This window comes from Nanorana parkeri, unplaced genomic scaffold (genome assembly GCF_000935625.1).
Source record: "Nanorana parkeri isolate BGI_ZX_2015 unplaced genomic scaffold, ASM93562v1 scaffold81, whole genome shotgun sequence".
Taxonomy (NCBI): domain Eukaryota; kingdom Metazoa; phylum Chordata; class Amphibia; order Anura; family Dicroglossidae; genus Nanorana; species Nanorana parkeri.
This window is the reverse complement of record NW_017306349.1, coordinates 435,848-451,537: the sequence shown is the minus strand read 5'-3', so window position 1 is coordinate 451,537 and position 15,690 is coordinate 435,848. Positions and strand designations below refer to the sequence as shown.

General features: G+C 45.4%; 1 protein-coding gene and 1 long non-coding RNA gene across 2 annotated transcripts in view; one reads left to right on the top strand and one right to left on the bottom strand.

The window, feature by feature from the left end:
- The window catches only part of LOC108805023, a 20,095-nt gene extending 14,913 nt beyond the window's left edge, over positions 1-5,182 (bottom strand). The window contains exon 1 of the long non-coding RNA XR_001942389.1: positions 5,172-5,182. This is a non-coding gene — a long non-coding RNA (uncharacterized LOC108805023). The remainder of the gene's footprint in view (positions 1-5,171) is intronic.
- The window catches only part of LOC108805022 (gamma-aminobutyric acid receptor subunit beta-4-like), a 68,828-nt gene that overhangs the window by 30,600 nt on the left and 22,538 nt on the right, over positions 1-15,690 (top strand). The window contains exons 2-3 of the mRNA XM_018576976.1: positions 4,321-4,411; positions 14,385-14,452. Of these exons, the coding sequence (XP_018432478.1) occupies positions 4,321-4,411; positions 14,385-14,452 (159 nt within the window). The remainder of the gene's footprint in view (positions 1-4,320; positions 4,412-14,384; positions 14,453-15,690) is intronic.

Sequence of the window (15,690 nt, the reverse complement as noted above, 5' to 3'; positions counted from 1 at the left end):
CCGCCGTTGCGCCGCTCGGTTTGATACAAGTGATCTGATTAGATCACTTGTATTAAACGAGCAGCGGCTCCCACTGTACATTTAGCTTGTCAGGAGCAGGGCTAAATGTACAAAAAAACTACTCGCCCGGTGCCCAAAACTGCATGTCCTGGGCGTCAGGCGATTCGCTCCATAAGACGCACACACATTTCCCCCCCGCCTTTTGGGGGGAAAAAAGTGCGTCTTATGGAGCGAAAAATACAGTGCTTTACTACTTGGATTTGAAGTGGCGCCATCCACTATCACCGCAGCACCCGCTTTAAAAAGGCAGATACCAGTAAGGAGTGCAGTGGGAACCTCTTCAGACCTCATTACTGTCACACTCTCTATGATCCCGGGTTCTGTGAAACATGTTGAACATGTCAGCCCTATGATTTTTTTCTTGTAGCAGCAAGACCAGTAATCCCCAGGTACTGGAAATCTCAAATAATTCCGACCTTAACAGAATGGGTGGAAGCCCTTAATGACATTATGCACATGGAACAATGGATCGCACAAGATACAGTTAGAAAGACCCATTTTCATAATACTTGGGCAGCATGGATAGTATTTAAAGATTTTCCTGAAATACTGCGGCATTCATCCTACAAATCCTTCTGCGCATTCATTGTGTGCGAATAGATGCAAAAAAAAACAAAAGTTATTGGATACATTTTGTTTTCAGCAGTATAATGTAATATACTAATATAATGTAATACTGTGTTTTGGCCACTAGATGGTGCTGAGAAGAATTTGTTTCCTGTGCTCCTCAGCTCCATCTAGTAGCCATATTGCAGTATTACATTACATCCATTCAACCTGAAAAGGAAATAAATCTAAGAATGTTCCTTTTTGCATCCATTTGCACAGAATGAATGTCCAGAAGGATTTGTAGGGTGAGCGGCTAGGCGAATTGGTTATAATTAGACCCTGAGATAACTTGACATTCCATTCCAAGATATTCTATTTTATCCATTCTTTATGAGGAAGGACATGGCTCCTTATGAGTTAGGACAGATGGACACGGATCTTTATGAGGTAGGACAGGGGGACACGGCTCTTTATAAGGTAGGACAGGGGGACACGTTTTTTTATGAGGTAGGACAGGGGACACAGATCTTTATGAGGTAGGACAGGGGGACACGGTTCTTTATAAGGTAGGACAGAGGGACACGGTTCTTTATGAGGTAGGACAGAGGGACACGGTTCTTTATGAGGTAGGACAGAGGGACACGGATCTTTATAAGGTAGGACAGAGAGACACGGTTCTTTATAAGGTAGGACAGAGGTACACGGTTCTTTATGAGGTAGGACAGAGGGACACGGATCTTTATGAGGTAGGACAGGGGGACACGGTTTTTTATGAGGTAGGACAGGGGGACACGGATCTTTATGAGGTAGGACAGGGGGACACGGTTCATTATGAGGTAGGACAGAGAGACACGGTTCTTTATGAGGTAGGACAGAGGCACACGGATCTTTATGAGGTAGGACAGGGGGACACGGTTTTTTATGAGGTAGGGCAGGGGGACACGGATCTTTATGAGGTAGGACAGAGGGACACGGATCTTTATGAGGTAGGACAGAGGGACATGGTTCTTTATGAGTTAGGACAGAGGGACACGGTTCTTTATGATTTAGGACAGAGGGACACGGATCTTTATGAGGTAGGACAGAGGGACACGGTTCTTTATGAGGTAGGACAGAGGGACACGGATCTTTATGAGGTAGGACAGAGGGACATGGTTCATTATGAGATAGGACAGAGGGACATGGCTCCTTATGAGGTAGGACAGAGGGACACGGTTCTTTATGAGGTAGGACAGAGGGACACGGATCTTTATGAGATAGGACAGGGGGACACGGTTCTTTATGAGGTAGGACAGAGGGACACGGTGCAGTCTGTGCTCAAATGCAAGACTTAGCAATGATCTTTTCTACCACCAAAATAAGAACAGAAGGTTTATTCCTAATTATCTCTTTTACTTATCTCCTTTTAAAACTTTTTTTTCCATTGCACTCATTATCTAGCAAGGCGCCGTGCCATGATGGCATCAATATGTATTTTTCCATCTGGTAGAAGCAAGGCATTTGCACCAGTCCGCCAGCTTTGGGACCTTAGAAGCACTTTAGCATCCGGAGACAGAAGCTTTTAACATTCATAAGTAGCATTCCAAATGTATTTTTGGAGGCAGAGTATAGCAAAATTATGTGCAGATCCACTTTCCTTTCAACTATTAGAATGTCCTCCCGGAAAGATGTAATTGTTTGCAACGAAACAGCATTTTCCACCATTAATGTTGAAGTCTGACCAAGGAAGCACCCCCCCCCCCCACACACACACACATCCCCAAACAATACCCTCACCTCTCTAGCTAAATGCCCCAAGTATTCACTTATATCCTGAGTCCTTTTGCTTCTGTAGTGCTGAATGGGAAGGCTCTTCACCGGTTGCTTACATGGCTGCCTGGTAACAGGGCCACATCCCATCGAGTCCATCAGTGTTGTACTCGCAGGGTCCTGGAGACTCCAGTTGTTTTGTTGTGATGTCATGATGAGGGCTGGAGACAAAACCTTTTGGTGGGGACTGCAAGAGCCTGAACTCTCCAGTGGCAGTGTAATAGATCCCCGTTCTTCAGTCCTGGAAGAGGCGCCATTGAGGGTGATTCAGGTGAGTATAGAGAGGCTTAGAAAGGATTATTTTTTATTTTTGGTTAAAGGGAATAGATAGGAACAGGGTAGGCGGGAACAGAGTTGTTTGAGGGATGGGGTGGGGGATCTGGAATTTTGACTAGAGCCAGCTTTTACCATCACCTTGGATAGCCAAATCTTCTGCATATTGTCACATAACCCATTGAGAAGTCTTGGGTGGACCCATAAGTCCAAAGCTGAAATCAAATCTGGGAGAGGCGTCATTGAGGGTCACATGACAGCAGATTCAGGTGAGTATAGAAAGGCTTTGGAAGGTTTTTTTTTTGGTTAAAGGGAATAGATAGGAGCAGAGTAGGTGGGAGCAGGGTTGGTGTGAGAGATGTGGTGATGATGGTGGGCCTGGAATTTGACCTAGCGCTAACTTTTACTGTCACTTTGGGTAGCTAAATCTTCTGCAAACTGGGACATGTCCCATCAGAAGTCTTGGGTGGACCCATAGGTACAAAAGCTTAAATCAAACCTGGAAGAGGTATCGTTGAGGGTCACATGGCAGCAGATTCAGGTGAGTATAGAGAGCCTTAGAAAGGTTTTCTTTGGTTAATAGGAATAGGCAGGAGCAGGATTGGTGTGGGGGATGTCTGAAATTTTGCTTAGAGACAACTTTTACCATTACTTTGGGTAACTAAATCTGTAGACTGGGACATGCCTCATCAAGAAGTCTAGGGTGGACCCATAGGTGTAAAGACTTAATCAAACCTGTGCTGTGCCCATCAAGGCCATATACACAGATTTGCTTTACACCCCCCTCCCCCCCATATATGGTCAACGATATCACCAGCACCCCACCCCTTGGTTTACCTGCAGCAGCAGGGTGGAATCCTGGGGACACCATTGACCTTATATGGCCACATGGCCATGTTTGATCGATGACATTGACTAAATGTGGCCATATATGGTCAACAATATCACCAGCACCCCACCCCTTTGCTAACATGCAGCTGCAAGGAGGGAAATACCCAGCCACAACTGGTTGGGCTGACACTGATAGCTTCCTCCCGGGTTCGGAGCTTGGGTTCGTTCTGAACCCCGAGATCCTCCCTGTTCATTATGTCTCCAATGCATGTACATTTCCCCATGACTTAAGAAACACCGTAAGCGCAAAAAAATACATCCAGAAATCCAGTAAACTCCTAACTTTCTGCTTGGGTTGCTACCGCTGTACAAACGCTGCACTTAAATCCTCACCAGTTTTGCCAGCCATGCCCACTAGACTACAGAACTCCGCCGATATACCCCAGCCCTCTTTGTCCCTATCTGCATGTATACATTGATTTCTTCCCTAGCAAAACAATGCTGCTGCCTTGATTCCCAAGAGCCTGCCTACATGCAGTCTGTAGAGAAAGGGCTCTTGGAAGATGTGGTTCTGGTGGTGTGCCTACGTCAATCGTAGGGATGTGCATGGGCTTGGTGTGGACTTGGCGTGGGCTTGTGAGTCCGCCTGAGCCTCTGCAAAATTGTCAGTGACCCTTTTTATGGTAGTTTTACTCTGGGAGCATGTGTGAAGTTGTTTTAGTTTTCTTGTAGGAAGATTATATTGAACTCACGTTGTATGTTCTTTTTTATGACATATTTATTGTATTCTTATTTTCCAGTTCATCTGTTGGGAACATCTCGGTTGTGAAGAAAACAGTGGACAAGTTGCTGAAGGGCTATGACATCCGCTTACGGCCAGACTTTGGAGGTCAGTAACTCTGTAGACTTTGTTTTTCCCACCATAGTTGATGTCAGATGTAGAAATATTACCATTGGGCACAGGGCCGGTGCTAGACTATTTTGTGCCCCAGGCAAGACCAGCTACTTGCATCCCCCCAGCCACCCTCCCGTGGTGTAACCCCCCAATCCCCCCTGGCACGGCCAAATTCTCCTGCCAGCTAGCTTCCATCGGCGACAGGTGGATGTAAGCAGCCGGGAGCAATAGCCGGCTATTTTAATTTGGCTATTTTAATTTGAAATAGTCCATAGGCTATTGAAACCCCACCCACTGAGCAGAGTTCTGCTCTTCTGCTTAGTGGGAGGGTGCAATAGACAGTTTGCTATTGGCTTTTGCAATTTGAAAGACGGGAGGGGGGGAGGGGGTTTCACCGTGGATGGGGTGAGTGGTCAAGGCAGAGGAGCTCAGGTTTGAACTGGGTTCCTAAGTGCTCAGGTTCAGACCAGGTTCGGAGGACCTCAGGTTCAGACCAAGTTCGGAGGAGCTCAGGTTCAGAACCAGGTTCAGAGGAGCTCAGGTTCAGACCAGGTTTGGAGGAGCTCAGCTTCAGATCAGCTTCAGAGGAGCTCAGGTTTGAACTGGGTTCAGAGGAGCTCAGATTCAGACCAGGTTTAGAGGATCTCAAGTTTGGGCCAGGTTCAGAGGAGCTCAGGTTTGGACCATGTTCAGAGGAGCTTAGGTTTGGACTGGGTTCAGAGGAGATCAGATTCAGACCAGGTTTGGTCCAAACCTGAGCTCATCCCTTAATATGACTAATTTGAAACAATCTTCAAAAGATGAATTGTCTTTAAATCCACAAGAACTAGACCAAATCAACCAAAAGCACACCAAGGGATCTGAGAAATGTGAAAAGCGATTGGGATATATTGTATTGTAGTATCCAGGAATGAATGTTCACATTGAGAGAATGGTGTTCAAGTGTCAAGTTCGGTAGTAATATTATCAAATCCAAGAGAGCCAACAATGTCACATGCAATGCCCTCACAATCATGGTAGAGTTTCATCAAATGTTTTTGTTCTAGACAAGGCAAAATATGTCTCAAGCCAACTAAATTCCAAACTGATGCTGAATATTGATGTTAAAGAGACCACCCTGTGTATAGAGTGCAGAGAGGGGGGACTTCCTGGTCTTCTCCACAAGAAGACATGAGGCCCCATTATCTGAAAGGAAACTTTGAGGAAGGATTGGTGGAAATTGAAGAATCGGGTCTACTAAGCGAGGACCCCGAGAACATAAACTAGCCTCTCACTCCTCTAGTAAATTCTGAACTTGAAGTATTGAAAACTGTTCTTGATAGCCTCCTGCATTCTTCTGTATACTAACACTTGAGCTGGAAGGAGGAGCGCCAGTACTAGGAACCAATCAGTCTCTCTCAAACAGTAAACTTGCTTACAGGAGGATAGAACAGTGTGAGAAGGGGGGATGATCTTATCAGTGTTCTGCTTTTCCTTTATTGACCAAGCAGCAATGTGGTGCAATCCAGAGCTGCATTGGTGGTCTCAGACTGGGTATGCTGTTTTGGTAGGGGTGACTGGGTGGGTCACAAGACTGGAAATACACAGTAAAACAGTTCCGTATATATATTCAACCTGTGTATTTAGCTGTTTGCTTGGAATTAAAGGAGAACTATGGGGTTATGGCTTTTCCCCATAGTTCTCCTTAGGGTAACGGGAGGACACAAACTAGCGTCCTCCCGTCACCCTAAGCTCAGTATATCGCGTGCTACAGCTCACTATATACTGAGACGCCGCAGCTGAAACGGATTCCGACAATTATGTCTGGATCCGCCCAGCTGCGTGAGTGAAAGCTGGCTCTGCCTATCTAGAGGCAGAGCCAGCTGTACCCGCCCCCTCCCCCGTCCGACAGGGGAGCGGGGAATCCAGCCCCTCCCCTGTCACGGCAGAGAGCCGTGACAGGATCGAGAGGTGAGCGAACGCCGGTATGTGTTCGCTCACTTCCCGATCCACTGAGCCGACCTGGGACAGTTTCATTGTCACAGGTCCGCTAGAACTATGAGGTGAGTGAAAAGCACTCACCTCATAGTTCTCCTTTAAAGTAGACTTATCATCAGATACATTTTTCCTTTGTTAGGTGCATGTGTACGTGTAACACGTCCTACACGTATTTATTAACTCTCACAGAGATTGCATTAGACCCCCATCCCCCCGACAATGCCATCAACTGCCATCATCATCAACGTGGAGTTTGCTCCTTAAGAAACGTACAGTTGCTGTATATTGTGACATGTCAGGAATTTACAGTATTCACGCAGCCTTGCAGAGTTACTGAAAGGTCCACCTTAATTATGGAACCGCATTCCCCCATGTGCCAATCTTGTGGACCTCCCCCACCTGACCATTAAAGAGCGAATTTGTTCTATTGCCCTGCAGTGCTGTAACTGAAACACAGAGAGACTGCCAGAAGCACACGGAAAGAAATAAAAGCAATGCAGTAAAGTAATAATAGTAATTATTACTTTGCCGAGCATAATTATAGGAGGTGCATAGGAGATGCAGAGGCTGCGACTGTCCCCAGACTCACAACGTTCGAAGATATACGTATAAATTCTGATTCTCATTATTCGCCAGCTGTGTGCTCACGTTATAATCTGTTCATAGAAAGCAAAAATTTCCCTTTCATTCACATCCCTTTTCTCTGTTCTGTTATCCGATGTTTGAATTGCTGTAGGCATGTGATCCGGGAGACAATGCCCCTTAAGACCTATCTGTGTTTCGATAGCGCATGCATTAATGCGCGCATTACTGCAACACTCCATACACGTGTTAGTTTATTTTTTATTGGCACCCCCAACACCCCTTTTGACGGCCTTTGTAGAACACCACAATGTACTGTGATGCACTACTATGCATTGCATCAGAAAAAAACTCAAGCATACTATGAGGTGAGTGAAAAGCACTCACCTCATAGTTCTCCTTTAAAGTAGACTTATCATCAGATACATTTTTCCTTTGTTAGGTGCATGTGTACGTGTAACACGTCCTACACGTATTTATTAACTCTCACAGAGATTGCATTAGACCCCCATCCCCCCGACAATGCCATCAACTGCCATCATCATCAACGTGGAGTTTGCTCCTTAAGAAACGTACAGTTGCTGTATATTGTGACATGTCAGGAATTTACAGTATTCACGCAGCCTTGCAGAGTTACTGAAAGGTCCACCTTAATTATGGAACCGCATTCCCCCATGTGCCAATCTTGTGGACCTCCCCCACCTGACCATTAAAGAGCGAATTTGTTCTATTGCCCTGCAGTGCTGTAACTGAAACACAGAGAGACTGCCAGAAGCACACGGAAAGAAATAAAAGCAATGCAGTAAAGTAATAATAGTAATTATTACTTTGCCGAGCATAATTATAGGAGGTGCATAGGAGATGCAGAGGCTGCGACTGTCCCCAGACTCACAACGTTCGAAGATATACGTATAAATTCTGATTCTCATTATTCGCCAGCTGTGTGCTCACGTTATAATCTGTTCATAGAAAGCAAAAATTTCCCTTTCATTCACATCCCTTTTCTCTGTTCTGTTATCCGATGTTTGAATTGCTGTAGGCATGTGATCCGGGAGACAATGCCCCTTAAGACCTATCTGTGTTTCGATAGCGCATGCATTAATGCGCGCATTACTGCAACACTCCATACACGTGTTAGTTTATTTTTTATTGGCACCCCCAACACCCCTTTTGACGGCCTTTGTAGAACACCACAATGTACTGTGATGCACTACTATGCATTGCATCAGAAAAAAACTCAAGCAGGTCCATTTTTTGTCTGTTTTTGTTGCATTTGCAGCCTTTTCCAAAGAATAGGCTGTCTTGACACAAAACACTTAATAAAAGGCATTCACAATGGCCTGACAGGTCTGAAGGGGCCCTGAGCTACATAGCACTTCATAAAAAATGACCAGGTCAAGAGCTAAAAAGAATGGTCAAAGGTTATACATTTCCGTTTCATCTTAAATAATCCAGATAGTTTACTTTCTATTTGTAGTAAGTGGGCAAAAGTTTGTGAACACCTGACCATCTCACCAATATGACCTTGTTGGGCATCCCATTCCAAAACCATTGCCATTAATATGGTGTTGACTTCTCCCCATGGTTATTAATGTGGAGTTGGCTCCTTCTCCCCATGGCTATTAATATGGAGTTGGCTCCTTCTCCCAATAGCCATTAATGTGGAGTCGGCTCCTTCTCCCCATGGCTATTAATATGTAGTTGGCTCCTTCTCCCCATAGCCATTAATGTGAAGTTGGCTCCTTCTCCCCATGGCCGTTAGTATGGAGTTGGCTCCTTCTCCCCATGACCGTTAGTATGGAGTTGGCTCCTTCTCCCCATGGCCATTATTGTGGAGTTGGCTCCTTCTCCCCATGGCCATTAATATGGAGTTGGCTCCCTCCCCCATGCTAATTACTATGGAGATGGCACCCTCACATCAATATGGAGTTTGCCTGCTTCATAGCTCTAACAGCCTCCACTCTTCCGGGAAGGGGTTATACAAGATTTTGGAGAGTGGGGAAATTTGTGATCATTCAGCCAAAAGAGTAACATAGAGAGACCTGGCTCACAATTGACCATTCAATTCATCCCAAAGGTGTTCAATGGGGTTGAGGTCAGGTACTGATGTTGGGTGAGAAGACCTGGCTAACAATTGACCTTTCAATTCATCGCAGTGGTGTTCACTAGGGTTGCGCTCAGGTACTGATGTTGGGTGAGAAGACCTGGCTCATAATTGACCTTTCAATTCATCCCAAAGGTGTTCAGTAGGGTTGAGGTGAGGTACTGATGTTGGGTGAGAAGACCTGGCTCATCATTGACCTTTCAATTCATCCCAAAGGTGTTCAGTAGGGATGAGGGCAGGGCTCTGTGCAGGACACTTGGGTTCCTCCGCCAAAACTGGACATACCATGTCTTTATGGAGCTGGCTTTGTGCAAAGGGGACAGTCATGGTGGAACAGAAAAGGGCCTTGGACCAACTGGCACCAAAAGGTTGGAAGAGCAAAATTGTCTACAATGTCTTTGTATGATGTAGAATTTAACACAACCCTTCACTAGAGACACCTGAACTCAGTCATTTGAAGGGGTTCCAATTCATCCCAAAGGTGTTCAGTAGGGTTGAGGTCAGGGCTCTGTGCAGGACACTCAAGTTCCTCAACACCAAACTGGTCAAACCATGTTTTTATGGAGCTGGCTTTGCACACAGCTAACAGTCATGGTGAAACAGAAAAGGGCCCTCATGTGATGATGAGACTAGATAGGGAATAATATAATATAATAATATTACCTTCAGAAATATAACAACCCAGTACAAAGCTTAAAGCTAAACTCCAAGCAGATATACAACACATCAATACATACAGTTAGGTATTTATTTTAAAAAAATGTGAATTAAAATAAATGTTAAAAAAAAGTAATTTGGCTATAGGGAACATCTTCATTTGACTTAAGATCAGCCTCTTGCCATCCCTGAATATGAGCACTCTGAGAGAGGGAAGATCAGTACTAGGAGTCAATGAGGTGTACTGCATCCACATGGGCAAACAAGGAGGAGGGGGGACAGAGAGATTACTTTATCAGTATGCCTCTGCTCCTTTACACTCTAATCCAGCCTTCCTCAACCAGGGTGCCTTCTGGCTTGCTCAGGGTGCCTCAAAATGTTTGCATAGTGGCATGACTTTTCATGGACATAGCCATGTGGTTTCAGATGTGATGGTAGGACTCTGAGGTGAAGGGGGGACCGGGTACTCTGATGAGAAGGGGGCGGGGCTCCTGATGTGAAAGTGGAGTACTCCCTTAAAATCTATTACATTTTAGACTGGGATGCCTCGAGATTTTGCATACATTTAAAGGGTGACATGACTGAAAAAAGGTTGAGATATGTTGGTCTAGTTATAGGTTGGGGGTGGGGAAGTGACCTAGATGCGTTGCTTAACTGCAGCAAAGTCAGTTATATCCTGTTGGAACAAATGTGGTAGATTGACCACAGGAAGAGATATTTTGCTGCATTCGGCTCACTTAATTTTTCTCCTAAAGTGACTTTTGATTGAACACTTAGCCTAATGCTATAAGCTTAATGGTATAAGAATTATATTCTTGCCAAAGTCTAGTAAGAGCATATAAAGCTTTGTGTATAAAGATAATTCTTCCAAAGTTCTGTCCTTTCTGTCCTGTGGCCCATGTGCTGCTTGATTGAACCGCCCTATCCTTGAATAAGCCAGCCCAGAGCCAGAATAAGCTGTTGGCACTGTTCTTTGAGTGTGCTTCCTCAATAAAGCTAAGAAGAAAGTATTCCTGATTTTCCTCATGGAGTGAGTGGCCTGGAGAGTAATTATTTTGGAAACCTGGAATAAGATACGATACTGCCACCTGAATTTGAATGTTGAAAATGACTGATGTCCATGCTTTTCAGGAAAGTAGCAGTAAAACGTTAGCCCTAGTTGTGTGTGGGCTCTAATCCAAACCCCCTTTCTTAAGATAATGGAAGTACTTCAGTAGAGGAAAGGAGTTGACATTGGTCCTGGAGAAGTTGAGGGAGCCAGTCAACATCACAGGGGAAGCAGCAATGGCCAACGAACCTGGGGTTGAGTTGTTCATATATGATGGCCTTCACATTGGGAATTGAAAGTTCTGAGCCCAGTAGGTCTGAGAGCAATGAGGGACCTGCTGTTTCCATGGGAGAGGTACCAGTGAAGCAGTAATAAGTCTATGGTCTACTGGGGTCCTGTCCATAACAAAATAAAACAAGTAGAGCCTGGCACAAGGACTGGAGAGAGTGGTCCTAGGTTTTGAAAGACCCTTCCAAGAATTTGCTGAAAATGGGCTTCTAGAATAGAAATCCTATATTGATCACTATCTGAAATAATCTTTCCCTTTGCTACATGGCCATCCCCTCCACACAGAGCCAACAGAACCTTTACATAAATATATATTATTAGCTCAAAAACTCTTTATGACCAGGTACTGCTTGTGTCCTATGTTTTGTCTGAAAGTAGACTGAGCTTTTTGTATTAAATGTTCTCTTCGTGTTTAAAGACCTAATTATATGGCTGGACATTGTAGACAATTGTGCTCTTCCAGCCTTGTGGTAACAGTTTGGTGAAGTCCCTTCTATTTTCCACCATGACTGTCCCCTGTGTGCAAAGCCATCTCCGTAAAGACATGATTTGAGCAGCTTGACGTGGAGGAACTCGAGTGTCCTGCATGGAGCCCTGACCTCAACCCTACTGAACACCTTTGGGATGAATTAGGATGCAGATTGTGAGACAGTTCCTCTCCAACATCAATATCTGACCTCACAAATGTTCTTTTAGCTGAATGAGCTTCCCACAGACAGAGTGCCGGTGATTTTCTGATACTTTGAAAACACACGGCACCATCCATGTCATCACTGCCAGCACCGTGATCAATAATTTCATGGTTATAGCGCCGTATGGAGTGCAGGCGATCTAGAACAACACTATGGGTTCACTTAAAGGGGCTTACACTCCTAATGTCACCTCTGCACGCTGTTAAAGCTGATTGAGCACAGACCATAGTTAAGCTTCTTCCAGGGCCAGGGTTTGACCGCTCTGAACCTGGAAGTGATCAGAGCTAAAGGGCTCCCAGGTTCATAGTAACCAGGAGAGATGATCACTACCAGCACCATGATCAATAACTTCATGGTTATAGCGCCGTATGGAGTGCAGGTGATCTACAACAACACTATGGGTTCACTTAAAGGGGCTTACACTCTTAATGCCACCTCTGCAGCTGATTGAGCACAGATCATACTTAAGCTTCTTCCAGGGCCAGGGTTTGACCGTGCTGAACCTGGAAGTGTTCAGAGCTGAGCGCTCACAGGTAAATGGTAACCAGGAGAGATAATTAAATTAATGTTCACTGACTTCCCAAAGCTCTCCATCCAGACGCAAGCCATGGAGGTCATAGACACCCTAGAGGGACAGGTGAGACTGGGAGACACGACGGGTGGATCAGATGGGGGGTGGCGGGGGCAATGGCAATACCTTTACACAGATGTAGCAGAGGTCATAATTGGGAATCATTTTCCTCATTCATGCCGCCGCTGCTGCCACTGTACTACGCATGGTGGTGCCAATATAAGGGTTACACTCTTCCCTACTGTTTTCTAACCTAGGCTTTAGATATTCTTCATTCACTGCGATCAGATGAATTTGTTTCATGGTGTAATTGTATTTATATTCTTCCCAAACCTTGTACGTCGTGTAACAGAACTAGAAGCAATTCTATTGATCTGTTAATTCTGTTGACCCTAGCGGGTTGCTTTCAGGGACAGCGTCCTTCACAGGCTCAGGGTAAAGTGATTGGCAATTGAAAATTGGATATCTATCAGTAGGTTTGACAAACAAATCCATATTCAAGCTTCCATTATTGAACTGTGACATTGAGCACTGGGACTTGGCAAGGACATGCAGCAGCCTGACACCAGATGCATCCCCAAGCACTAAAACGTCATTTAGGCTTTAACATGTTAATGTTTTTTTGTTTTTTTTCATCTGCATCTTTTATGTAAATAGTCCCTGGTGATCCTGCCATGAAGGCCTTGTGTTCAGGCACTTCCTGTTATGGAGCAGACCAGTAGCTAGCTCCGTTTGCACCTGAGGCAAAAACAGAAAATTGTACCCCCCAACTGACGTGTTATATCACCCATCGTTGCGCACGCACGGCGTAATGTGACTTAATGCTCCCCGCCTCCAGGATGGCGGCACGCATGCGCAGAATGCGCTGGTGGCCAAATCCAAAATGGCATACAAATGTCTTTCGTTTCACGAAACTAATGAAAACATTTTTAGTTTCCGCTCATTTCGTCCGAAATGAATTTTTAGTTGTTGCACATGTCTAGTAATATGTGTGTGTGTTGGGGGGTTTTTTTTACTTGGGGGGGGGGGGGGGCTTTGGGGGAATATTAGGGTTCTAAACAGTCCCCTGACATTTCCCTTTTGAAATGGAAAAAGAGATTGAGGACACTGAGTCCTCTGCCCATACATGTGGGGAGAGCAGCAGGGATCCAAATAGAAGCTGGAGCCTGTGCGGCTCCTCTTCTCCCTGTGTTTGCCGCATGGCGCCCCTGTTGTCAATGGTGCCCTGTGCTCGCCATGGCAACAGGGGCGAAGGGGTGCAGCCAGGCGGGCCCTGGCTACACCCCCTTTTTCAGCTGCGCCTGAGGCGAGTGCCTCACTCGCCCCGTGGTAGCTACAACCCTGTTATGGAGTGACAACGTTATTTTCTTTTTTCATCCAATCTCGCTCCTACATTGTCACCCTGTCCGATGGAGGCTTCAAGTGGTCATTTCAACACATGCAGGCATGGTCCACTGTTCTGTTGTCACCATCAAGGAAACTGCCATGGGAAATACCATGCAGCCATCGCTGGAGTGCATGTAGACAGGAAGTGGTTGCAGGAGATTAGCGGCATTGGGATGTTATACAGCATGGGCCACTTTTGTCACCATTAGGGAACCTGCCATGGGAAATACCATGCAGCCATCGCTGGAGTGCATGTAGACAGGAAGTGGTTGTAGGAGATCAGTAGCATTGGGATGTTATTTAGCATGCTACACTGTTGTCACCATCAGGGAACCATGCAGCCATGGTTGGAGTGCATATAGACAAGAAGTAATGGCAAAGAGCTGCAGGAGATCAGGAGCACTGATATATTATATAGGATAAAAAAAGCTAAAAACATGACAAAAAAAGGTCTTTGTTAACAATTCACATTGCACAGAGCCATTCATTTAGCTTTTTCATCTACTCTTATCTGTGTTGCTGGAAACATACAGCGCTGCCACACATTGCTGACTTCTATTAGGATTTTATTCTGTCCTATTATAATGCTGTATACCATTATAGATGACATATAGGTTGGTCTGTTTGTTTCATGGCGTGCTAATCCCTATCGTCTATTACAGGTCCTCCAGTCACCGTGGGGATGAGTATCCATATTTCCAGCATTGACCAGATTTCAGAGGTCAACATGGTGAGTAATGGCTTACATTGTTGGCAATGCTTTACATTGTTACATTTCTTTTATTACCATATCCATTAATGATATCTCAGAAAGCATAAAGTTGAAGTCCAGTCATGGAAGCCCCGCCCCCTTCCCTTCCTCACACACAAAGACAATACCCCTTCCTAGCTAATGGTCCCATTCATTTAAAAAAAATTAAAGGAGAACTATGGGGTCAAGGCTTTTCCCCATAGTTCTCCTTAGGGTAACGGGAGGACACAAACTAGCGTCCTCCCGTCACCCTAGGCTCAGTATACCTGTAGCTCGCGGTATACTGAAACGCCGCAGCTGAAGGGGATCCCGACAATTATGTCTGGATCCGCACAGCTGCGTGACTGACAGCTGGCTCTGCCTATCTAGAGGCAGAGCCAGCTGTACCCGCCCCCTCCCCCGTCCGTTCCGCCAGTCATCGCTGGCGGATCGGAGCGGGGAGGGGGGAATCCAGCCCCTCCCCTGTCACGGCAGAGAGCCGTGACAGGATCGAGAGGGGAGCGAACGCCGTATGTGTTCGCTCACCTCCCGATCTACTGAGCCGACCTGTGACAGTCTCATTGTCACAGGTCGGCTAGAACTATGAGGTGAGTGAAAAGCATTCACCTCATAGTTCTCCTTTAAAAGCTACAGAAGACTAAATGTGCCAAATGCTTAACTAAATTGGTGGTCATGTGATGCGCTGGGTCTAAAGTCTTCTTGCATCTTGAGTGGATGGTGGTAGAGACCCATTGACGCCTCCCATTGGGTCCATTGGTGTGTTCACAAGAGTCTGAAGACTCCAACATTGGCTCCAATCTTGACTCCTGGAAGAGGTGCCATGGAGGTTCACTATCAAGTTCTGGGCTGGTTATTTATTTATTTTTTTTAATAAACTAATGTTGGGCCTCTGCTGCAGCCTCTCGCCTTGTGATTGGCTACAAAGTTATACATTTTGGCAGTTTGATCACTGAGGGAGAACAGACTGAGAAAATGCTTCCTCCTCCCAGCAGCCAGCAGACTGATGACATCTTCTCAGGCTAGGCAAAGTCACTTGAGTGAGTCTCTTGGATGACTTTTTAATGATAAAATCAACAGATTTTTATAGATAAAAGTACAGTATACAGTTGATATACACCGATCAGCTATAACCTCATGATCAGTGAGAGGTGAAGTGAATTACATTGATTATCTGGTTACAATGGCTCCTGGAAGTGGGGGGGGGGGGGGGGGATAAC